General features: G+C 38.5%; 1 protein-coding gene across 1 annotated transcript in view; it reads right to left on the bottom strand.

Annotated features, from left to right (window-relative positions):
- Positions 1–675: 675 nt before the first annotated feature.
- Positions 676–25562, bottom strand: part of DCAF13 (DDB1 and CUL4 associated factor 13) — a 39436-nt gene continuing 14549 nt past the window's right edge. Inside the window, exons 4-11 of the mRNA XM_006830626.1 lie at positions 21747–21836; positions 19249–19404; positions 15210–15287; positions 11855–11937; positions 6927–7091; positions 4072–4207; positions 2075–2238; positions 676–855 (exon numbers count right to left, since the gene is read on the bottom strand). Coding sequence (XP_006830689.1) covers positions 768–855; positions 2075–2238; positions 4072–4207; positions 6927–7091; positions 11855–11937; positions 15210–15287; positions 19249–19404; positions 21747–21836 — 960 coding nt within the window. The 3' untranslated portion in view covers positions 676–767. The remainder of the gene's footprint in view (positions 856–2074; positions 2239–4071; positions 4208–6926; positions 7092–11854; positions 11938–15209; positions 15288–19248; positions 19405–21746; positions 21837–25562) is intronic.

Here is a 25562-nt window from a genome sequence, read left to right as displayed (position 1 = left end):
CCTAGGGTTTTCAAGGCTATGACCTTACAGAAGCAGATCACCAGGCCTGTCTTCCAAGGCACCCCTGGAAGGGACTGAACCACGGACATTTTGGTTAGTCAAGCACTTAACCATATGCACCCATCCAGGGGCTGCTAACCTTATGATACAGAAACAAGAAAATCAACTATGTCACATAAAACAATTTAAGATTTAGGGAAAGTAAAAAGAAACTGTTTTATTAGAAATAGATAAAAATTTCAATATTCAGAAAAAGAATGATTTATTATCTTGACTTAACCACAAATTACGTTATATATGTAAGTTACATAAATGCATGTTAATTATATCACTTTTAAAGACTCAAAAATCCCAAAGAAATAAACACAGATAATAAATTCAGTTAAAAAGTTATTCTAAATGTTATGTGAAATCAAAGAAAAAATCATTGCAATCATTATCTAAACTAATATTAAGCAATGTTTGGTCTTAACTGTGAACTGAAATGCATAGTGTTGACCACAACAGATCAAAGAAATTATAATTGCATTTCTACCAGCACAAACTGAGTTACCTTGCAGATGAAGGATAAAATGTTAGACAGTCTTAGCAACTCGGCTGCCTTTTAGGACATTTTTCCAGGGTAGCCAAAACGAGCACTAATGAAGCTCTACACAAATAACTAAAATGCTCAGTATTTAACTAGAGCCAATACTTTTATTTGTAGAATCCACAAATCAAAATATACCAGGATAATTATATATCAAGATTGGTAGGAGTACCAAACATTATTTCACAACTGCCACGATGTGCTTCTTCTTCTCTGACACAATTGGCACAGATCCAGGCTTGCTGTGTTTACGACGATTCACTTCCCTAGAAAGACACAAAACAGACAAAACATAAGCAAGTTTATGAGAAATCATCCTAACCAAATCAAATTTTGTTAGAAAAATAATAAAGCATTTTTCTTTCTCTGGAAAAGCACTTATTAAAACAGAGTTTTCATAACTAGAATAGGTAAAACGTAGGTAGAAATGAACTTTTATTACTTATTTAATTGCTTCTATCCCATTATATCAGAGTCCTTGTGTGGCACTGTAGGATAAGCAATGGACTGTTAATCACAGGGTCAGTGGTTCAAACCCAACTGTTCCTCGGAAACCCTATACAGGGTTGCTGTGAGTTCGCACCAACTCCATGGCACTTTAACAACAACTCTATTAATCAGCATCCTTTACTGTTGTAAAGCCTGACAGTCATTTAAATACTTTAAAACAACTCAAACCCAACATCTACCTCAGAGCCAGCAAAACAGTTGTTACTTGCACAATTTGAAAAAAAAAAGTTCTATCTTAGAATTTCTATATACACTGTATGAATTCACAGATTCCAGAGAAGAACAGTATGCAGGCGAAACAGCGGGGTGTTGAAATACCTCTGCTTTAGATAGAAGTTGCTGAGTCTCAAGGTTATGATAAAATGTATGAGAAAAATTCTTAAGAATTCTAAATAAGGGTTCTTTGCATTCTTTAACTTGGGAAATACAGTTTTATGAATTCCAGCTATATTAGAAATACAATTTAAATGTTATTGATTTGGAATGTGTTCTTATGATATAACTCATTTGCACTGATGGTCCTTTTACAAATATTCTCAAAAGCAGGGTAATGCAAATTCTCACACTCTCAGATAGCTACCGATTTTCTTTTTACCAAGAAAAGGAAAGGAAAAGCCTAGAGATGTCTTCAAAAACAGCAAAACTGTTTTTTGAATAAACACTTCTGAATGTTTTTGAATAAAATGAACTGCACATAAACGACTCCCTTAAAAGGCAGGTTTTGCTGATGAGTAGTAGACAAGTGTACTGAGGAGTGCAATTGGCTAAGCACCCAATGTCTAGCCAAATGGTGTTGATCTGAATCCATCCAGAGATGCCTTGGAAGACAGGTCTGGCAATCGTCTAAAAGGTCACAGCCATGAAAACCCAATGGAACAGCTCTATCTGCATGAGGTTGCCATGAATGTAGCCAGCTCCATGGCAAAACCACCACCACCCCAGGAAACACATAGAGTCAAATGCCTCAAAACATACTTTCGCCGACGAGCTTCTTTCATGACACGCTGCTCCAGAATCTGACTGTAGATGGATTTGGGCAGATGTCGGTGACGAGCTATACGTTTTATCTGAGGATAGTGTTTAAATTTCTCCTTCAATTTCTGATTATAATCCATGGCTGCTTTTTCTCGTGATGTAAGCTGAAAAACAATGCAATTTGGAATTTTAATGAATGGTGTACTTGTACTCTTTGTTTTTCTTTAGTCTAATAAAACAAGGGAGCATCCTTTTCTAAAAAACTAAATAAAACAAAAAATAATCTTTATAGTATGGAAACCAAATTACTAACAAAATCCTACCTTTTACAAGTTCATGTCAGTATGAACTTGCTCTGCAAGTACAAAAGTTCCCTTAGATACCATGCCCACAATTTAGTTAGATACCATCAAGTGAGTACAATTAATGGTCACTGACTTAAGACTTTCCTTAGGCATAGATAACGTATATAAAGCACCTAAGTGACTCACTCAAAAAAATTTTTTTTCTGTATATATAATGACCCAAATAGAAAAATAAAGAGAGAAGGGGAGCAAGAAAGAAATCAATTCCATAATAACTGGCATTTTGTTTAACAGATATTAAAGGAAGATATGATTTAGAGGAAAATTTAACAATGAATACAAAACAAGACATACTGTTATACTTACCAATCATTAACTAGTCTCTAATTACTTTTATTACACTGTAGTTTCCTACTGGGGCTAAGTAGGAAATAACTCACACTAATCGGGCTGCAAACCGCAAGGTCAGCAGTTTGAAACTACCAGCTGTTCCATGGGAGAAAGATGAGGCTTTCTGCTCCCATAAAGATTTATAACATCAGAAACCCTGTACAGAGTGGCTACGAGTCGGAACCAACTCCACAGCACATAACCACTAACCATACCCTTTCCTTGTATGGCATAGCAGGATAATACACTGCACTACAAAGTTGGTGGTTCAAACCCACCAGCAGCTCCTTGAACACCCTAGATAGGGTCGTTAAGAGTTGGAACCAACTTGATAGCACTTCAACAACATAACCCTTTCCTTGGAGCCCTGGTAGCTAACAGCAAAGTCAGCAGTTTGAATTTACCAGCTGCTCTGTGGGAGAACGATGAGGCGAGGTGGCTTTCTGCTCCTGCAATGATTGACAGCCTCAAAAATCCTCTAAGGATCACCATGACTCAGAGCTCAGTGGCACACAACCACGACTAACCTTTCCTTAATATTATTTCTTTCTGTTAGAAAAGCCCTATGTGCTTCTTTTAAAAATACAGATATTAAGAAAACTACCAAGAACAAAATAAAATAAACCATGAGCTCACACCCAGAGGCAGTTAACCAATGATGGTATTTGCAATATTCAGTGAATCTTTTTGAGGTCTAAGCTCTGATTTCTTTTTTGTTGTTGTTAAGTATTTCCCGGTGTCTCTGACATTTATAGGGACTTGCAGTCTTTGATCTGATTTCTATTCTTCTAACAGAATAGTTATGTTTTCTCCTAAGTTACAATCATCTAGTCCCTGTATCTTCTCTCTACTGCAAGGAAAGCATAAAGAATCGAGAAAGTGTAAATATCATCAAACACCTAAATTTAAAAAGTCACCCTGAAAGTGCTTTTGACATGGGGAAAAATAATCTCAATGCAGCCTTGCTTGTTTTGGTGCTTAGTATTTTTTTAAATCATGGTAGTGGTAGTGGTTATGTGCTGTGGAGTCGGTTCTGACTCATAGCGACCCTGTACAGGATTTCTGAGGCTGTAAATCTTTACGGGAGCAGAAAGTCTAATCTTTCTCCTGTGGAACAGCTGGTAGTTTTGAACTGCTGACCTTAAGGTTCACAGCCCAATTTGTAACCACTATGCTACCAGAGCTAGCTATGTTAATTTTACCAAAATACCTATAATACTTCAAATAAATTATCTCCACAAAATAATGATACTCAATAAAATAAAAAACCAGCATTAAAACATGAAAGATGAGGTCTCTTACCACACCCAATTTTTCAGAAGCATTAGCTTTCCACAGACGAATATTCATTTCATCAGAGCCACACATAATGTATTTGCTGTCAGATGTCCATTTTACACAGATGACATGTTGCATTCGCTTTGTGTGATATACTTCCCTATCGAAGAGGAATTAAGTTAAAAACCTTAATTTTGGTATAGATCTTTTTATTACTAACCATTGCTTATCAATGAGCAGGACACCATTGTTTAGTCCTGAAGGAATAAAGAAAGGAAATTCAAATTCATTTTAATGTATCACTATCGAGCTCAACTAATAATACTGTACAGCAAAGGCTGGGGAACAATTCTTCCCTCAGAAAATGTATAATCCCACGAGATTAATAAATAAAAGCAAACTAGGAAAAGCAGATGGATGTTCACAAAACAATTGAAGACATACAATACAAGTAAAATATAACGTTAAAGTTAGAGTAAAAGCTCTGTTGGTACCACGGGTAAGTGTTTGGCTGCTAACCAAAAGGAAAAACCTGGCACTCTGCTTCCATGAAGATTACCACCTAAAAAATGCTATAGGGCACATCTACTCTGTTACATGATCAATGTACTCTAGACGCCAACAAGGAAGCTAGAGGGACTTTGAAACAAGAAATGGCTTGATACAAAAATCAATTCACGTTACACTATGGAGTAATGAGCTGGATTGCAAAGCTGCTTTGAAACACAAGGTTGGCAGTTCAAGCACACCAGCGGCTCCTCAGAAAACCTGTAAGGGTTGCTATGAGTCGGAACCGACTCAATGGCACTTAACAACAACAACCACACTTTTATTTTCATTTCACTGGAAATTCAGTGGCCTTCACAGACCACATCCTGATACTGTTCTGATCCTAATGTTTGATTTTTGTTTTGGTCAAATTGTTTAAAAATTTAATTAACTGAAGTGAAAGTTGATGATTTACATGTGTGAAAAGAATGTGGGGGAAGGCTACAGAAGTGTCTGGTGAGTTGAGGTAAGAAACATTTAATAAATGGAGATGTCAAATAGCATACCTATTTGGAAAGGCTGTGAAACATGCTGTGAATTCACAGAAGATACTATATTGGGAAGTGTTAAGAAGAGCATTAAAAAAAGGAAATAAAGGAGTCAGAAAAAATAAAAAGATGAGACATTTCCCTATCTAGATTAAATGCACATGCACCAGAGAACAGGAAACTAGCTCAACAAATGATGCATAGTACCATGCATCATACATGATGACCAATCAAAGCACTCAGATCGAGAAAGAGTATCTCTAAAAGCTAAAAATACACTCACAAAGCTATTCTTTTAGGTTAGTTCTATGTATTTTGAGTTCATGAATACATACATATGTAGAAAAACCATACATTATTTTTTTTTTAAGGGAATAGTTAGAAAAGCACTATTAAATTGAACACTGGATAAAACTGCTTTTTTTTTTTTCTTTCTCAGTGCTCTGCTTTTACAACTCACGTCTTAGAGTCTCTGGTTCACAGGCCCTTTTATTCAAAGCAATTTTACAACAAGAAATGGCTTGCTCATTTCAATGTTATAAAATTCAGCCAGCTTTGATAATCATTACAAATAATCTGTTTACACATTATTGTTGTTGCTATTAAGTGCCATCAATTGCAACTCACAGCGACACTACACAGGGTTTCTGAGCTGTGGGTTTGAACCACTGACCTTTTGTTCACAGTCCAGTGCTCATCCTACAGTGTCACACCAGGAGTTTATACATTAGACTAGTCAAATTCAATGGTTAGTCACTTAGCCAACTTACAATCCTCCAGAACGGTAAATTATGCAGCGTTCTTAACCTCTAGATACATCTATATCTGCACATATGCTAGGTCTGTAAAGCTTACTGAAAAGCCACAGTATATATTAAAAGAGAAGTCATTTTAAAATTTTATATTTTTATTCAAGTCCTGGTGTGGCGCTGTGGGCGAATGCTCTGGACCACAAAATCAGTTTGAACTGCCAGATTCAAAGCTAACCAACCACTTCTTAGAAACTATCCACAGGGTCACTATGAGTTGGAACCAACTCAATGGCACTTAACAAGCAAACTTTATCCTGGTGTTATATAGCAGTATTATCACAAATATGGTACTTCTTGTTAAATGGTACTCCCTTTGACCTTTGCCTTCATGTTTGAAAGATAGTTCTAGCTTTTTCTGCAGTCTGCTCTAACTTCCTAACATGACAAGTGTCAAATGCCACATGCTTTACAGAATTTTTGAATAATGTGAGGTTGCTACCTAGCTTTACCATTTAGCTGCCCAAGCCAACTGTGGAATAAATCATCTGATCTCAGCTGCCAGGGTGTTGGGAGCACAGATGACAATACCAAAATCAAACCAAACCCACTGCATCTCCTAGTGACACTACAGGACAGAGGAGAACTGTCCCACAAGGTTTCCACAGGCCGACATCTTTACAGAAGCAGACTGTCACATCTTCTTCCTTCAGTACAGGTTCGAGCCACCAACTTTTGGTTAGCATCCAAGCACTTAACTAGTGCACCACTAGAGCTCTCCTCCTAGATGCCTATGCATTCATTCCCAATTCACTTATTCTTTCCTTGTTCTCTTCTCATTTTAGTGTCTTCTTATGGAATCACACCAAAAACTTTAAGGAGGCAAATTCCCTAATTTCATACTTAATGAAAGAAAATGCCTGTTGGTTAATACTTTGCTCACTGATGAGACGGTGGAACCAGAACTCCAAGTGACCATACCTGGGTGAGTACATCATATATATAAAATTAGTCAATCTCTCTGAAAAATAAGAATGATCAAGAAAAAGAAAAAAACAAAGCAAAATAAAAGGGTTTACTGGTAGTTACATACCTGCTCCGACTTTTATTCACAGGAAAGATTCGAATAGATTTATCAAAGCTAGCAGACACGAACTCTTTCCCAGTGGGCGAGTAGTCCACATCCAGCACTGCAGACACATGGTCCATATGTACCATCACAGGAGTGTCCAGTGCACGCATATCGAAAGTATATAAGCTGTAAAAGAAATTTTAAATACTTGATACAAATTTCTAGAAATAAGCATATGCAGTACTAAGAGTCACACCAGACAACACGACTCATCAGCTAGGCAATACATGTCTATATGCACAGCTCAATACATTGGAAGGGAGGATGAGGAACAGGGAAGAAGATCACACATTCATTCACTCTTTGTTTCCAACATTAACCTCACTCTAGAAAATGTGGAAATTTCAAGAATGCAAATGTAAAAATTACCTTTGATTCTATCACCAAGAGAAGCATAGCGTAATATTTCTAATCTTTTCATCATACTACTGAACACTTACCTGTATCATTGAAGAATCTTTGAAAAGATTTTAATGGCTTTGTATCTATTGAAATAATTTTCCTATTTTTGATGGTTTCCAGCTACTTACAACTATTACAAATGATGCTTAAATTAAATTCCAACATTTAAATGCTTGACACTCAATCTTTAATCTAATGGGGCAAATTTAATTAAATCTGGACAGGCTCCTACAAAGGATGATTTGTAGAATTATTAGGTTCAAAGGCATGACTATATTTAATGCTTGATTCAAAGATGCCAAATCTGCTCTTATTTATACTCCTGCCAGTGATGCAGACGAGTGAGCAAGCATTTTCAAAGGGTGGCCCCATGCCATGGTGTTTTTCAAGAGCCTCATATACATGTGAAAGTTGGACAACGAATAAATAAGACTGCAGAAGAATTGATGCATTTGAGTTATGGTATTGGAGAAGAATATTGAAGGTACAATGGACTACCAGAAGAATAAACAAATGTGTGTTGGAAGAAGTACTACCAGAATGCTCCTAAGAAGCCAAGATGGCCAGACTGTGTCTCTCATACTCTGGACAGATTATCAGGAGGGACCAGTCCCTGGAGAAGGACACCATGCTTGGTAAAGGGGAGAGACTGCAAAAAGGAGAGAGACTCCAACGAGAAGGACTGGCACAGTAGCAGCAACAATGAGCTCAAGCGTAGTAGCAATTGTGAGAATGGCCCGGGACTGTGTGGTGTTTCATTCTAGTGTACTTAGGCTTGCTATGGGTTGGTAACAACTTGACAGCACCTAACAACAATAATCCCAATTAGAAAATTACACAATTGGTAAAAATTAACAACTTGAGGACTTTCAAATGTCAATTAACCAATAAATATTCATCTTCTAAAGAAAAAAAAAACAAAAACACACACACACACACACACACAAACAAAAAAAAGCCTCCCATTAAGAATCTATCATGTAAGTACTACTGGTGCAGGGCTGAAGGATAATGTACTGAACCTCAAAGTTGTTTGAACTGCAACCCTACAGACGGTCACTATGAGTCAGAACAGACTCGATGGCGCTTAACAAACAACAACATATAAGTAACTGGACTATGAACACAAGTTGATGGTTCAAGCCCACCAGTCACTCTGAGAGAGAAAGATGAGGCTTTCTGCTTCCACAAATAGTTACAGCCTCGGAAACACTTTGAGGGTGGCTATGATTCAGAACTGACTTGGCAGCATGTAACAATAGCATACACATAGCAAAATAAATGCTTTGCACTGAAGAAAAAAAAAAAAAAAAAAGAAGAATGATCCAGTAACATAACTACATGAGTATCAGATACCACCTGATGGATGACCAATTTTGTAGGCAGGTAAACACTTACACTGTCTACAACAGAGATTGGCTAACTTCTTTCATAAAGGGCAAGAAAGTAAACATTTTTGTCTTTGGAAGTCATATGGCTGCTGTTGACAACAACTCATAAAAGCAGTCCTACTCACAGAGGTAAATAATGATGTATGCACAACCCTGGAATATCAGGGCTCTAGGATACAGGGATTGAGGCACGATTGGAATGGACAAGAGGGGGAAATAATGTTAAGATGCTTGGCTGTCTTTTGAATCTTCGTTTCCCTTGCATACCATTATGAAATAGACACTAGAAGGGGAGTGAAAGGAATAGCCAGAAATATCACCATAGAAAGCCGTCTTCTGTCTATAACTGATTGGAATACCTAAAATGGGGCTACAACATGCCCAGTGAAGGAGGCTTCCTGCGGAGCCTTTGCATTGTATAAGACCATAGGTGGAATCCTGAACCTCACCCAGAATCTTCTGAGGTGGGAAATTTCCACTTGAAAGGACAAACACACCAGCCTGGAGTGACTAGAAAAACAGAAGATACTTCTTGAAAGAAAGACCAACAGGACAAATACAAAACAATAACAGCAGTCTGACTGATTACTAAAAGAACAAGCAAGTTAGTTGCTCGCCCAGGAAACATGATGGCAAATGGTCGAGTCCCCTCATGGCAAATCCCCTGCCAAGACTAAGACTCAGTGGGAATACATGAGCAGACATGCGCTCGGATTGGTGACCACGTGGGTCACTGATAAGGGGAAGTGAGGGAAGAACAGCAATGAAGCTGCGAGCTAAGCCCTACAACGTTTAATAGACTCCTGTGAACCCGGGTGGAGACCTGGTTGGCCAGCAGTTTGGCAAGACCTGGGGACTCGTGAACCCAGTCAGTGACATAGCCACAGAGGACTAGAGTGGAAAGTGAAGCGTCCAGCGGATGAGAGGGCATATGCATAAGAACACCCACACTTGCAGGTAATACCCACTTGACCTGGCTTCAATGGCTGGATGATCAGAGTTCAACTAGAAGAAGACAGAAGAGGAAAAAAAGACTAACCTGGTACAACTTGATGAACTTAACCTACACCTATGGATGCAGTAGCTCCAAAGAGGGAACAAATCTTTAGAGCAAGGATCATTCCCACCCCCTCGCTACACAGGGTAGACAGGGATGGGCAACTTGGACATTGGCTACCCAAGATGAGGGGGGGGGGGGGGGGGGGTAGGCTACAAAGGCAAGAAGTGCCTGGCTTACAAGCTTTCAGAGGGAGCCTAGATCCAGAGGGCGTGGAGGAGGTAGAATATCCACTGAGTAGTATCCAATCTGTCTGGGCGGGGCTGATGAAAGGAGATGGGGATAGGTTTCTTGTGGTAAGATAGTGAATAACTGCTATCAGGACTGACTGTGAGGGTGGAAATGAAAGGTAGACATTTTGTAGCAAAAGGAGGGGAGTGATTGACTTTGCAGTCTAGGAGTGGAGGTCTCTGGGACCATCAAGGGAGAAAAGCGGAGTGCAGGACCCTACCCAAAGAAGCAGTGACACCAAAGATTGAAGCAGAGATGATGACGTTAAGAGATGGATCAACTGGAAACTTAGACCCAGAGAGGGAGAGGGGCTGTGTGCTGATGACTGGGAGGCAGGCTTGCATGGTATAATACCCTTTGGTTGGTTGAGGATGCATGGAAGGGATTGTAACCATGGCAATGAAACGATATACGATAGCTAATGTTCTCTCATGTAAACTATCACATAATTCACAATAAAACATTTTTAAAAAAGCAGTCCTATTCAGTATGTAATAGGTGTGGCAGTATTAACAATAAAAATTTTACTTATAAAAACAAGCAAATGTTTATAGTCATTGGCTATCTAAAATGGGGGAGGCTATAAAGGCACCAAGTGACTGGCTTACAAGTTTTCAAGAGGGAGTTTAGTTTCAGAGTGTCCAGGGGAAGAAGGTAGACTCCCCACTGAATAGTTTTCATCTTGTCTAGATGGATCTGGTGAAAGGAGATAGTGATAAGATTCTTATGATTCAATAATGATTAATTGTTATCATGACTAACTGTGACAGTCACAACTGTAAAGGTACAAGTTTTTTAACAAAAAGGGGGAGTAGTTAATCTTACAGTCCTGGAACAGAGGACCTGAGAACCATCAGGGGAAAAGTGCATGAGTGGAATGTGGGACCCTATCCAGAGAAGCAGCGACACCAGAGATGAGGACATGGAGAGAGAGATCAACTGAGGACTCCAGACTCATGGAAAGAGAAAGGCTGTGTGCTGGCAGCCAGGAGACAGGATTGCAGAATGTGCCCTTTGGTTTCTTAAATGATTATATATTCCTGAGTGGTTTTGTATATGTAGTTATTGTTGTTAAGTGCCGTCGAGTCGATTCCGACCCATAGAGACCCTGTATAGGATTTCCAAGAAGCAGCTGGTGAACTTGCAGTTCAAACGATTTTGCAGTCTGACGCATTAGCCCACAGTGCCACACCAGGACTCCATTTTTGGAGCTCTGGCAGCGTAGTGGTTACAAATCTGGCTACTAACCTCTATATAGGCAGTTCGAAACTACCAGCCTTTCCATGAGAGAAAGATGAGGCTTTCTACTCCCGTAAAGATTTACAGCCTCGGAAACCCTGTGCAAGGTCACTATGAGTTGGAACCGACTCCACGGTACTTAACTACAACTGCAATACATCTGATTGGTTTTTGTGTATACCTCCCCCCAAAACAAAACAAAACAGAGGGAATGGAAGCAAATACTGTAGAATGATGATGGACATAGGAGACTGTAATCATTGCAATGAAATGATGGTGTAAAACCAATGTTCTCCCATGTAAACTATCACTCAATTCACAATAAAAACTTTAAAAACAAAAACAAGGAAAAAACCACACATGCAAATAACCAGATTTGGACCACAAAATGTGAGAGCTGAGAGTATTTGTCTAAGCAACTCTTGCCCAATTTTCGAAATATATGCTTTTTAAACCAATGATAGCTTTTAAATTTATAGATGATGGTATACTACCCAGTGAAACATATTTCATAGTAAGGCATATACAATTGAGCCATTCCTGGTAATAAAATTTTTAAAGAAACTTACTTGTAATCTTCATTTGCTGCAGTAAAAACAAAAGCTTCCATAGGGTTCCAACAGACTGTATTTGTTCTCATATCTAAGATAACCTGTGCAAGGAAGCACATAATAACACATTAACATGAAGCTAATTACCTCTACACTGGGTATGTTTCCCATATTATTTCCTTTGCTTCTCTTTTCACTGATTTAATCAAATATTTAGTACACACTCATTAGGTGCGCAACACTCAGTAACTCAGTATAAGAGAAAAGAAAAAATGAATAGTTTTTATTTTCTCTGAATCAAACCTACACCAAATCCACTGCTGTTCAGGAGATTCTGACTCATAGCGACCCTATAGGGCAGTTCCCCACAAGGATTCCAGGCAGACAACCATATCCTTGTCCTGCAGTGGTTGCTGAGTCTGAACCGCTTACCTTTTGATTAGCAGCCAAGAGCTTAACCACTATGCCACCAAGACTCCCTGAATAGACAGACCCCCACACAGTGGCAAATATGGAAATATATAAAAATGCCTAATACCTAGTCCTTTGACCTCAAATACCTTAATTTAGTTAGAACAGTGAGACATACCTAAGAAAAGCTGAAACACAAAACAATGAAGCAGTATATTCTTTAACTATCAAAACAGTGGCAAAATTAATGGTGTGAGCTTAGGGCTATACTAGAGAACAAAGGTTTCAAAAGGCAAGCATGATTTGAGCTGACCTGTGAAAGATTGGTATATTACAGTGTTTCCCAACAGGTACGCTACTGGCATTTTGGATAAGACAATCTTCTATTTTTATGCAATTGTCCACTGTAGGATGTTTAGTCTCTCAGGTACCTGTTTACTAATGGCAACTAACAGCTTCCCAAATCCCCTTCAAACATTTCTGAATTTGTATTGATCGGTTGATGAAAATGTTATGACCAGAGGCTTGCAGAAATTTAACTTTGTTTCCCCTTAAACTGCAGCATTTAACAGCAGAAAAAGAAAACACTAATAGTATAGCAGCTAGAACAGGGAAAGAACAAAACTGGAACCATGTCTAATAACCACTGCATCTATCAAGGGGGACTGAAGGCAACAAACCCGAATTAAACGTTACCTTATAGAAACAAGTAAATGGATTGCAAACTGGGACCACATTTTGGAAAGATTAAAACCCAGGTTACAATTATTTTCTTCAGCCAAAAAAAACAGACCACCACTGAAAACTGAGACAGGGGTGAGGCAGGAAGAAACTAAACTTATTAAACTAGTCATTCACGTCAGTTCTTGGCTAAATATTTTAAGTACAGTTGATTCTTGTTACTTGTGCCAGTTAAGTTCTGAAGCTGCTAAGAAACTGAATCAGCAAACACTGAACTCCTAGGGGAAACAAAGTTAGGCTCATGCAAGCCTCTGGTCATAACATTTTCATCAACCCCTCAACACAAATTTGTTTTATGTGCCTGTATTTAGAGACACCTTGAATGAAGCTTATCTACCATATATTTTCTTCATAAAGCCTTCTTGAGCTTAGGAACACTAGGACAGCGTATCAGCACACTTGGAACAGCAAAATCAGATTTCTTCCCCCTCAAAAAAAGTACAAAAAATGTAGCAAAGATGGCACCTGTTTACAGCATCAGAGCTGAAACAAGAAGGCAGAATTCACTGTGGTTGACTTTAGCTGGGAATATGTGTTAGGTGACTCAAATTTTCCCCGCTCTATGCATGTCCACTGGAGTCCTGGTTTAGTGGGATAATGTGCTGGGCTGCAAGGTTGGTTTGAACTACAAGGTCTGTGGTTCGAGTTCACCAGTCGCTCCTTTGAAACCCTATACAGGGCCACTCTGAGTTGGAAACAACTTGACAGCAGTTAACAACAACATGCATGTCCACTGGACTCCTGGTGTGGTGCTATAGAATAAGCACTGAACTTGGAACCACAAAGTCAGAAGTTCAAATCTACCAGTTGCTCCTTGAAAACCCTATTCAGGATTGCTGAATTGGAACTGAATCATGGCACTTAACAACAATGCATGTCCCTACCCAATTGTACAAACAGAGAATACCGATTTGGAGGTCATACATAAGCTTTGCTGCATTGTTAAATACCGTTGAGTTGGTTCTGACTCATAGCAACCCTGTATAGGGTTTCTAAGAACGAATGATTGAGTTTGAACTGACAACCCTGTGGTTCAAACCGACCTTATGGTTGAGTGCTTATCCAACAGTGCCATAGCAGGACTCCTTTAGTGACTAAAAAATTCAGAAATATGCAATCCATGAATAAGGAAGATCAAGTGTATGAGTTTTATTCTTATCAGTGTGCTGCAAGATAATTATTAATATCATATTTATAAGAGGCCCATAAAAGTTACAAGCTTAACGTCTAACACCAAAGTTTATGGGGGAATCTCCCTACTTTTCACATGAGTGAAATGATTACAGTGGTATTTTGGAAGGCTTATCTTATTTATGGGTCTCAAGCTTCAGTGATATATAGTCTATTTCTAAAATTCTGAAATATTACACTAAAATAAATGACTTAGGAACAACAGAGACAAGTATTAGAAACATGTATTTTACACGAGGACTCTAACAATGGGCTTATGACACACACATGCTCCCTAGCTCAGCCTGTGCCTTCCCAACTCTAGCAGTTGAAGTCAGGACTTCAGGCACTTTTACTTGGAGTGGCATTCCTCTCTTTACTGACAGTACTTCTCTTCCTCTTGAGTCAGCTTTCTCAAGTTGTGTTAGCTTTGACATATCTCAGTCCTAGAACAACCTAAACAACTGATGGGAAACCTGTCACCTTGAACAGGACAGCACTTGTCTAAACAAAACGCCAAACTACTACCCATCAGAATGTAGCAAACAAATAACACTGATTATCTGAATTAATTACATATCCTGAATAATCATGGGGCCTTAAGTATTATTACACTGCTAGGCAATATGATGCAATATTTTTAAGAACTTTTCATTCAGTAAGTACTAACTGTTAATAGTGCCACATTGAGTCGCTTCTGATTCATAGTGACTCTGTATATGGTTTCCGAGGAGCAGCTGGTGGGTTTGAACTACTAACCTTGTGGTTCGCAGTTCAATGCTGATCCGACAGAGCCACAACAAGAGTCCACGTACTATAACTAGATGATTATGGAAAACACAAAGAAGACTAGAATACTAGTGGCAAGTTAAGGGTCTTTACAAATTCATGGGAGCTGAGAGAATGCCGCTGTCATCACTTTGGGTTCTTAAGACCATAGCTTAGAAACTTTTAATGTTGAAAAAACATTTTCTCTAAATTTTCAGTCACTCTGATTTACACATGATTGCATCAACAATCACATAAAACATAAGATAAAGTTGAAACTTACCTTTTTCAGAGGGGTAGCTTGCCTCATATCATACAGTACTATATTCCTATCAGAAGCACAACTTCCCAAGAGAAAGGTCTAAAAATAAAAAAAAATGTAACATTCACCAGTTAAAAGCCAATCCTGGTACCAAATCTTTTCCATTTAATGAACAAAATTTAATCATTCTTCAAGGTCATGTTAAAACACTAAAGTCCTGTGGTGCTGTGGGTTAGTGCACTGGACTGCAAACTCAGTTTGAGCCTCAAGGTTGGTGGTTCAAACTCACCAGCCTCTCCTTGGAAACCCTATACAGGGTCACTATGGGTCGGAACTGACTTGATGGCACTCAACAACAACAACAGTGAATCACCCATAATCTCAGCACCCTAGGTATCTTCACTATTAAAACCTCATTCTTGTCCTAGTGTACTGCTGTAGGATAAGCACGGGACTACTAACTGCAAGGAGTGCTGGTGTGGTGCTGTGGGTTAATGTGTTGGACTGCCAAGTCAGTTTAAATGGCAAGGTTGGCAGTTCAAGCCCACCAGCTGCTCCTTAGAAACCCTACACAGGGTTACTATAGGCCAGAACCAACTCGATGGCACTTAACAACTAATCACAAGGCTGGTGGTTCAAATCCAGTAGCTGTTCCTTGGAAACACTATATAGGGTCACTATGAGTCTGAACCGACTCAACTGCATATGACAACAATGATGATGGTGTACAAATAGTAATACTAGCAGCATAGTAGTTACGAGTCAGGCTGCTAGCCTCAAGGTCTGCAGTTGGAAACTACCAGAGGTTTCCTTGGAAGACAGATGAGGCTTTATGCTCCAATAAAGAGGTACAGTCATGAAATCCTGTTCAGGGTCGCTCTGAGTTGGGACAGACTCGACAACACATCACCACCACCATCAAACTATAACAGAACTTTTCTACTTATGTTTCCTGTTTTTCACAATAAGTAATACTTCAATAAATACTTTCATATACTTAGATCTTCTTCATTTTAATTATTTTCTTAGGATAAAATTTCAGAAGCGGCAATAAATCAAAAGACATGAACATTTGTATGGCTTTTGATACTTAAGGTGAATTGTTTTCTAAAGAGCTGTACCAACATATATCACCATGTGGGAGTATGACTATTTTACTGCCAACTCCACTGTTGTCAACAACAAATTAATGTTTTTATGCCATTTCCAATTAAACTTATTGCTTTAATTACTAATAGTTCCTCATGTTTGTTAACTCTATAATAAATTGTTAAGTGCGGTCGAGTCGGTTCTGACTCATAGTGACCCTATATAGGGTTTCCAAGGAGTGACTGGTGGGTTTGAACAGCTCACACTGAGGCTCAAACTGATGTTGCAGTCCAGTGCATTATCTTGCAGTGCCACACCGGGACTCCATCTATAATAAATTGTACCTGTCCTCTGTTCAATCATTTCAAGATGTTTCAAATATTTATTTGTATGTCACTTATAAATATGCATGATCCTCATTCATGCATGACATTCATCCTTGGTGAATATTACACATAAATAAGCCCTCTACTGATCACTGAATCCAGAAGCCCTCTCTTTGCAGCACCATTCCTCCTCACATATGGTTTCTGCCATTCACAGTCTTGGCTTCTGCCTACAATTACTTCCTACTGCATGTGTAGGAGGAACAAGGAGAATCACGTGGGGGCTTCCCAAAATCCATGAAACAATTCCATTACTTTTGATGTCCATTTTCCCCACAAACTTTCTGAAACCCCCTCATGTTTACTAGATAATGGTATGTCTGGCTAATTCCAACTACATGCTTGCACACACTTTAAAATGCTTCCTGATAGCCTCCCTCAGTCCTTCCTCAAACCTGCCTGAGGGTTAGCAAGATAGTGACTCCTCTTGGCTTCTCATTGTGTCACTTCAGAGTCTGACCATGCTCCACTTCTCAAAACCAAGACTTTGATCAGAGTAAAGCAAAAAACACTACCTATACTAAAAGTTGATTTTCACATCGTAAAATGTGGCAATGCTCAATCAACATAAACTTTAGGCTTCAATAATTTAACAGACAATTAATTATCAATGACTAGAGGACACACATAATACTGTTGACAGCAGCATCCGCTTCCCATTATGTTCAGGATAAGAAACATGCATGCCATACACTTTCACCACTAAGTCAGATTATAGGGTTAATAAAACAAAGCAAAACAAAACACACAGTTGTGCAAAGACTGCCAGGTCTAAAGAAGAGGACCATCAGTCATGACTAGTAAATTATGGTTTTAGAAATGGATATCAATTCTTCTGACACAGGTGTTCCCCAAAACAGACAAACAAAAGATCTCCGTTGTCTCCTGGAAAATAACCCAATCTGTCCCTTTTATTTTGTTAGCAGCATCACCACCTTGACTTTGTACAGCACTTTTTAAAAATGTTCACACATATTATCACATTTTACACTCACAACAAACTTATGAAGTACACCAAGAGGTATAATTAATCTCATTTTAAAAATAAAGAAACAAATATAGAGAAAAATAGTGACTGACAAGGCCAGTACAAAGAAACAATGGCAGGAACTACAGTTCCAGCATTGCTCTCCACCAGTAGGAAATAAATTGCTTCTATAAACTGCCTGTGTTTATACCCTACCTTTGCTTAGTATAACATAAGCCCTGCTCTGCAGAGCTGACCTTCCCCTCCTGTAATACCTACCTCACTTCTACAAACAGAAGAAACATAGGTAAGGGAGAGGAGTGAGGAAGAGATCTGTATAGAAGAAACTGGTGCTTTATACCAGGAATCAACAAAATTCTGCAAAGGCCCAGACACTAAGTATTTCAGGTTTTATGGGCCATATAAGCTCTATTACTTCACTCTGCCATTGTAATGCAGAAACAATTACATACAACAATAAGCAAACAGGGATGGCTGTGTCCCAGTAAAACTTTATTTGCAAGAACAGCCAGCAAGCCAGATTTGGCTCATGAATCAGCTTGCCAGTCTCTGCCAGGAATCTCTGTGGATATGTACTGGGAGTCGGGGGATGACTTCTGACTCCTCAGCAGCAGCACCAATCCAAGCTCACATAACAATGAGCACCTTATGCCCCGATACATCCTACACACAATGATTCTCATACCCTGGTGTGACTGTGAAAGTGATGTATCAGGATATCCTCTTACCATAGGGAGGGCCCATCTAACATGGTAGCCTTCTATACTAAATTCAGCCTAGATGAGGGGCTCAAAAACTTCATGGGAGAATTCCATTAACTTTTCATTCAATTTTTCCATGAACTTTTTAAAGCTCCCTCATACGGGCAATGATTTCCTTTTCTTTCTGCATGAAGAGGTGCCTCTACTGAGCTCTTTACAGTCCTGTTATAGGCACTGTGAGATAAATCAACCTCAAGGTTAGTTTGAACTACATGGTTGGTTGGTGGTCCAAACTCACCAGCCACTTCTTGGAAACCCTGTACAAGGTCCCTATTAGTCGGAATCAGCTTGATGATACTTAACAGCAAAAACAACTAAGCTTTTTGGTCAATCAATTCACTTATTGTTTAACACAGACTTTTGAGCAAAGAAAAAAATAACTATAATTATCATGCAGGACAAAATAGCTGTGTATATTATTACGAAGCACTGGGGGCCTTTCACTTGTAAATAGAGAAAACGATGCTCAAATGTTCCTTCTTCTGACCTCTAACAGGGTTAAGAAAAACTATATTCATAAGTGTTAAAGGCATGAATAAAACTAAAGGTCTACAGTACAGTACCTGCTTGGATTCTACCCCCTGAACATATGTCTACAGCCCTCCTTCTATAAAGCTTAGCATGGATATCAGGAACTATATGGTGGGCAAACAAGTTAAGATCTGACCAAAGGCATCTTTACCAGCTATAATTTGGAAAAGAATCAAATACCAGGATACCAATAAAATTCATAAGATTCATGTAACACACACTCAAAAGCTTCCTCAACAGAGCCTAAATTACCAACCAAAGATAAGGAGACAATAAATATAACATATTTTTAAAAGGAACAGTACCTCAATTGGGTTAAATTTAACGCTACTTATACTGTCAAATCCCCAAGTCATTGAACATATAGGGCTGGTTCTTTGCTCATCCCAAATGTCTACTTGCTGTCCACAGGTGGCAAACACAGCTTCTTTCCAGTGATGATCAATTCCAGTATACACTGTCTTTAAAAGCAAAAAGGTTGTTACAGATGGGTGTGTTCATTACTGCTGCAAATCTATAGAATATATTAAACATATTTATAAAGTCTCTTTTTTATTGTTGAGAAAATCCCAATTTGCCAAATCAATTTTTTGAAGCATTTAAAGGAGAAAACAGTACATAAAGAGTAATATTTCTTATCACACACTGAAATTTAAAAATAAAAAAGTAAAAAAAAAGGTAATTGAAATACACTTAATTTAAGTTTCAATACATTTCATTGAAATGACAAATATTGGCTACTGAGGTGTTAGATATAGCTAATGAAATGCAAAATAACTTCCAAAAAACTTAGTTTTATAATACATAAAGCACTGTTCCCAGGACGGACACCTAAATAATAATAACCAGATTAAAACTGAGTTCAGAAAGGAGAAGATTGGGGAGATGTATGCTAATATTAGTAAAAGCAAAAAAAAAAAATTACTTGAAATGTAAATCTGCTCAGGGCCTGGTTAAAGTGTAACATTTGTTCTATATGGAAAATGTTTACATGTTAGGGCTTCAAACCTGTTCGCTACAATTCAATCCCTGCTGAGGCTAGGATAAGCACTGGACTGTGAACCACAAGGTCTGTGGTTTCAGCCTGCCAGCTGTTCCAAAGGAAAAAGATGAGGCTTTCTGCTCCAGCAAAGACTTCTAGCCTCAGAAACCCTATACAGTGTCGCTATGAGTCAAAACCAACTCAATAGCACTTAATAACAATTCAGTGTTATCTCGGTGGAAAGGTAAGTTCTCAGGAGGAGGCCAAACTAGAATGAACTGGTTCAAAGCAAAGGGACATGTTTAGTCAACAGAGTCTTGGTGTGGCACTGTAGGATAAACACTAGGCTGATAACTACAAGGTTGGCAGTTCAAATCCACCAGCCACTCCTCGGAAACACTTTACAGGGTCGTTATGAGTTGGAGCAGACTCAACAGCACTTAATGTTTAGTGTAGTGGGTTACTAGCTAGGCTGCTAACCACAAACTCAGCAGTTAGAATCTATAGTCGCTCTGTGGGATAGCTGAGGTTTTCTGCTTCCGTAAATATTTACAGTCTCGGAAACCCTATGTAGAGTCACTATGAGTCAGAACTGACTCGGTGGCATGCAACTACCACCACCACCACCACCACCACCACCAAGCTTCTAAGAAACCTTTAACCACATCTTCAAATTTCTGATTATTTTCTATTCATGAAGGCATGTTCTATAATCTATTATACAATAAAAATTGTTGTTGTTAAGTGTCATTCAATCAGTTGTGACTCACAATGACCTTATATATAGGGTTTCCAAGAAGTGACTGGTGGGTTTGAACCACCAACTCCGTGGTTAGCAGTCCAGTACTGATCCTATAGTGCCACACCAGGACTCTTACAATAAAATATAGAGTAGGGGTAACAACACATTTCAGGCTATTTTTTAACTCCCTATAGAAAAGGCATTTTACAAGAATGAAATCATTTTTGTTTTCAGAGATTACTAAGCTTCCCTTTTGGGGATTTAGCTCCATCACATACTCATATTCCATACCCCTATATCCCTTTAGGAGTCCTGGTGTGGCACCGTGGGTTAATGGGTTGGACTGCTAGGTAAATTTGAATCGCAAGGTCAGTGGTTTAAGCTCACCAGCCACGCCTTATAAATCCTATACAGGGTAACTATGCACTGGACCCACTTAACAACAACAATACCCCTTCTTTTAAGAACACTCACAAGTTTTGGAAATCTACAATGGAGAAGTTTTGTATATATTTAGACCAATATGGACATGAGAAACTGATTTTTAAAAGGATTCTATCAAGGAGCTCTGGCAGTATAGTGGTTATGAATCGGGCTGCTAACCTCAGGGGCAGCAGTTCGAAACTATTCCGCAGGAGAAAGATAAGGCTTTCTGCTCCCGTAAAGATTTACAGCCTCAGAAACCTTATGCAGGGTTGCTATGAGTCAGAACCGACTCCATGGCACATAACAACAACAAATCAAGGAAATTCTAAGTTTTATGTTATACCTATGATGATATAAATTAGAAAGAAGCTAAAGCATTATTTTTTTATGGTGTTTGACCTTATAAATTAATTCCTTGATGGTCTTACTATAGGAACTGTTTACTTGTACCCTCTAGGTAAAACAGAAACCAAGCCCTACTACTGTATAACGAACACCAAAGAGCTGTAGTTACAAAGGATCCTAATTGCATTAAATACTGCATAAAAAAACAAATTACTACAAACTAAAATGTCTCTTATTTATATCTTTAAAAAATTATAATTTCAACTAAAAGAAGAATTTCAATGAAAAATGGACCAATTACTCTATACCTTTCCTAATATTGTCTGCAATGGCTCCTCCTCTTCTCCATAGCTTGGCCCATCCATTTTCCACTGCTTCACAGTTTTGTCATCACCAATCTAAAAATATTTGTTTCACTATGATTATAATGATGATGAAAAAAAAGTTACAAACATTTGCCACCACATACATCAAATTGTGAGCAATTCCAGTTACCGAAACAACACATTAACATACTCTTTCATTATCACATTTATCAGTGCATTTATAACCGATTATGTTAAACATCTGTGGCAAAAAAAAAAGTACATAAAGTTAAAGATAAGACAGTATGGCTATAGTAAAAAAAAGAACAAGAGAAAAAGCAAAGCTGGGTCATATACACGGCCAAAAAAAAAAAAAAAAGCATATTAAATTAAGATTTCAAATTAGGGAGAAAAGAAACTGAAGTACAATGAAGTGGCATTGTATATCAGATTAGCTATTTTTGAAGTTTCAGCCTCATTCAGTACCTAACATGAAAATAAAATTCCAGAGGAACGCAACAGAGGCAGACGTAATAATACACAACCCTGCAATAGTGGTGATCTGAGAGCAGATGCCACCACTCCCTGGTCAGTTTTCTGTACTGTGGGGGCTTGTGTGCTGCTGTGATTCTGGAAGCTATGCAACTGGTATTTTAAATACCAGCATGTCACCCATGGAGGACAGGTTTCAGCTGAGCTTCCATATTAGGAAGGAGAGATGAACTACCTCCCAATATTCACTCATTGAAAACACTGAATAGTAGCAGAGCACTGTCAGCACCAGAACACTGAATACTGAAATGTGATGAAGAGCACCAGCCAAAACAGGAGCCCCTCAGGTTGGAGGGCACTCAAAATGTGACTGGGGAAGAGCTGCCTCCACAAAGCAGAGTTGACCTTGATGACATGAATGGAGTAAAGCCTTCGTTCAAGACCTTCATTTGCTGTGGAGCACAACTCAAAATGAAGAGAAACAGCGTAAATATCCATTAATAATGGAAACATGGAATGTACAAAGTATGAATCTAGGAAAACCAGAAACTGTCAAAAATGAAATGGAATGCATAAACATCGATATCCTAGGCATTAGTGAGCTGAAATGGGATGGTATTGGCCACTTTGAATCTGACAATCAAATGGTTTACTATGCTGGAATGACAAATTGAAAATGAATGGCATCACATTTATCATGAAGAGAAATATATCAAGATCTGTATAGAAGTACAATGCTGTCTGTGATAAGATAATATCTGCACGCCTACAAGGAAGACCAATTAATACCACTATTATTTAAATTTATGCACCAACCACTAACGTCAGTGATGTTAAAATTGAAGACCTCTACCAACTTCTTCATTCTGCAATTGATCAAACATGCGGTCAAGATGTATTGATAATTACTGGCAATCAGGATGCAAAGATTGGAAACAGAGGAAGTATCAGTAGTTGGAAAATACAGCCTTAGTGATAGAAACGATGCTGGAGATCGCATGACAGAATTTTGCAAGATCAATGACTTCTTCATTATAAATACCTTTTCTAAACAACATAAAAGATGACTATACACATGGACCTCATCAGATGGAATACACAGAAATCAAAGTTACTACATCTGTGGAAAGAGATAGTGGAAAAGCTCTCTATCAGCCAAAACAAGGCCAGGGGCAGACTGTAGAACAGACCATCAATTGCTCAATGCAAGTTCAGGCTGAAGCTGAAGAAAATTAAAACAAGTCCATCAGATCCAAAACATGACCTTGAACATATCCCAACTGGATCTGGAGATCATCCAAAGAACGCATTTGATGCATTAGACACTAAAGACTGAAGACCAAAAGAGTTGTGGATGACATCAAGAACATCATACAAGAAAGCAAAGATCAGTAAGAACTCAAAAATGAAAGAAAAGACCAAAATGGATGTCAGAAGTGACTCTGAAACTTGTATTCCAATGTAGAGATGCTAAAGCAAATGGAAGAAATGAGGATGTAAAAGAGCTGAATAGAAAATTTCAAAGGTCACCTTTAGAAGACAAAATCAAGTATTATAACAAAATGTGCAAAGATCTGGAGTTAAAAAACCAAAAGGGAAGAACAGGCTCAGCATTCCTAAGTGAGGGAACTGAATAAAAAATTCAAGCCTCAACTTGTAATACTTGTGTGGCACTGTGGTATAAAGCACTGGGACCCAATAATCGTGGTTCAAACTCACCACCTGCTCCTTGAAAACCCTAAAAGGGTCTCTATGAGTTGGAACCAACTTGACAGCACTTAACAACAAAAAAAAATGGGCAAAATATTGAGCAAGGCAGAAAGCATCAAAAGAAGATGGAAGGAATACACAGTCACTGAAATCAAAAAGAAATGGTGCAGCCATTTCAAGCAGTAGCACATGGTCAAGAATCAAAGATACTGAAGGAAGAAGTCTATGGTGCATTGAAGACATTAACAAAGAACAAGGCTCTGGCAATTCATAGATTACAAACTGAAATCGTCCAACAAACTGATGTAGCACTGGAGACTCATCTATGTCAAGAAATCTGGAAGACAAATGACTGGAAGAGATCCATATTTGTGCCCATTCCAAAGAGAGGTGACCCAATGCAATGCGGAAATCAATTCAAAAATGGCTGGAGCCGTATATTGAAAGAGAATTGCCTGAGGTTCAAGCCAAATTCAGAAAAGGACATGGAACGAGGGATATCATTGCTGACATCATAGGGATTGTGGCTGAAAGCAGAGCATACCAAAAAGATGTTTTGTTGTTATTGCTAAGTGCCTTAGAGACGGTTCCAACTCATAGCAACACAGTATAGGGTTTCCAAGGAATGACTGGTGAGTTTGAACAGCCGACCTTATGGTTCAAAGAGACCTTATGCTTATCCTACAGTGCCACACCAGAAGTCACTGCTTCATTGACCATGCAGAGGCTTTCAACTGTATGAATCATGACAAGCTATGGACAACATATCAGAGAATGAGTATTTTGGAACATTCAACTGTACTCATGAAGAACCTGTAAATACACCAAGAAGCAGTTGTTTGAACAGAACAAGGGAACACTGATTGGTTTGAAATTCGAAAAGGTATGCACCACAGTTGAATTCTTTTACTATTACTTATTCAATCTATATGCTGAACACATAATCTGAGAAACTGGATTATATGAAGAAAAATGTGGCATCAGTATTGGAGGAAGAATAACTAACAATTTGCGATATGCAGATGATATTTGCTGAAAGCAAAGAGTACTTAAAATACTTATTAATGAAGATTAAAGACCACAGCCTTTGATATGGGTTGCACTTCAATGTTAAGAAAACAAAAATCTTAACCACTGGACCAATATACAACATCAAGATAAATGGACGTTGGTCCGAAATGTGGTGAGACCCGGGGACTCCTGAGCCCATGGACAAAGATATAGCAACAGAGGGCTACAACTGAGAGTGAAGCATCCAGCTGATATGAAGTGAGGGGAGAAGCACAAGAACGCCCAAACCTGCAGACAGTACACATTAGACCTAGCCTTAATGGCTTGATAATCAGAACTTGACTAGAGGAAGATAAAAAAATCAATTTATGATACAGGAAATAAGTGTAAATTGCTACAATTTGATGAACTTGACCTATACTTATGGACGCAGTAGCTCAAAATACCAACTGAGAGGAAAGGAGTCTTTACATCAAATATCAATCCTATTCCCTCTGTACACAGACAGGGTAGATAGGGACAGGCAACTGATACACTGGCTACCTAAAATGAGGGGGCGACTAAGGTACGAAGTGACTGGCTTACAAGTTTTCAAGAGGGAGTTTA

The sequence above is a fragment of the Chrysochloris asiatica genome, unplaced genomic scaffold, assembly GCF_000296735.1.
Source record: "Chrysochloris asiatica unplaced genomic scaffold, ChrAsi1.0 scaffold00001, whole genome shotgun sequence".
Taxonomy (NCBI): domain Eukaryota; kingdom Metazoa; phylum Chordata; class Mammalia; order Afrosoricida; family Chrysochloridae; genus Chrysochloris; species Chrysochloris asiatica.
Note: the sequence above shows the minus strand (reverse complement) of the source record. Positions and strands in the feature narration are given on the sequence as shown.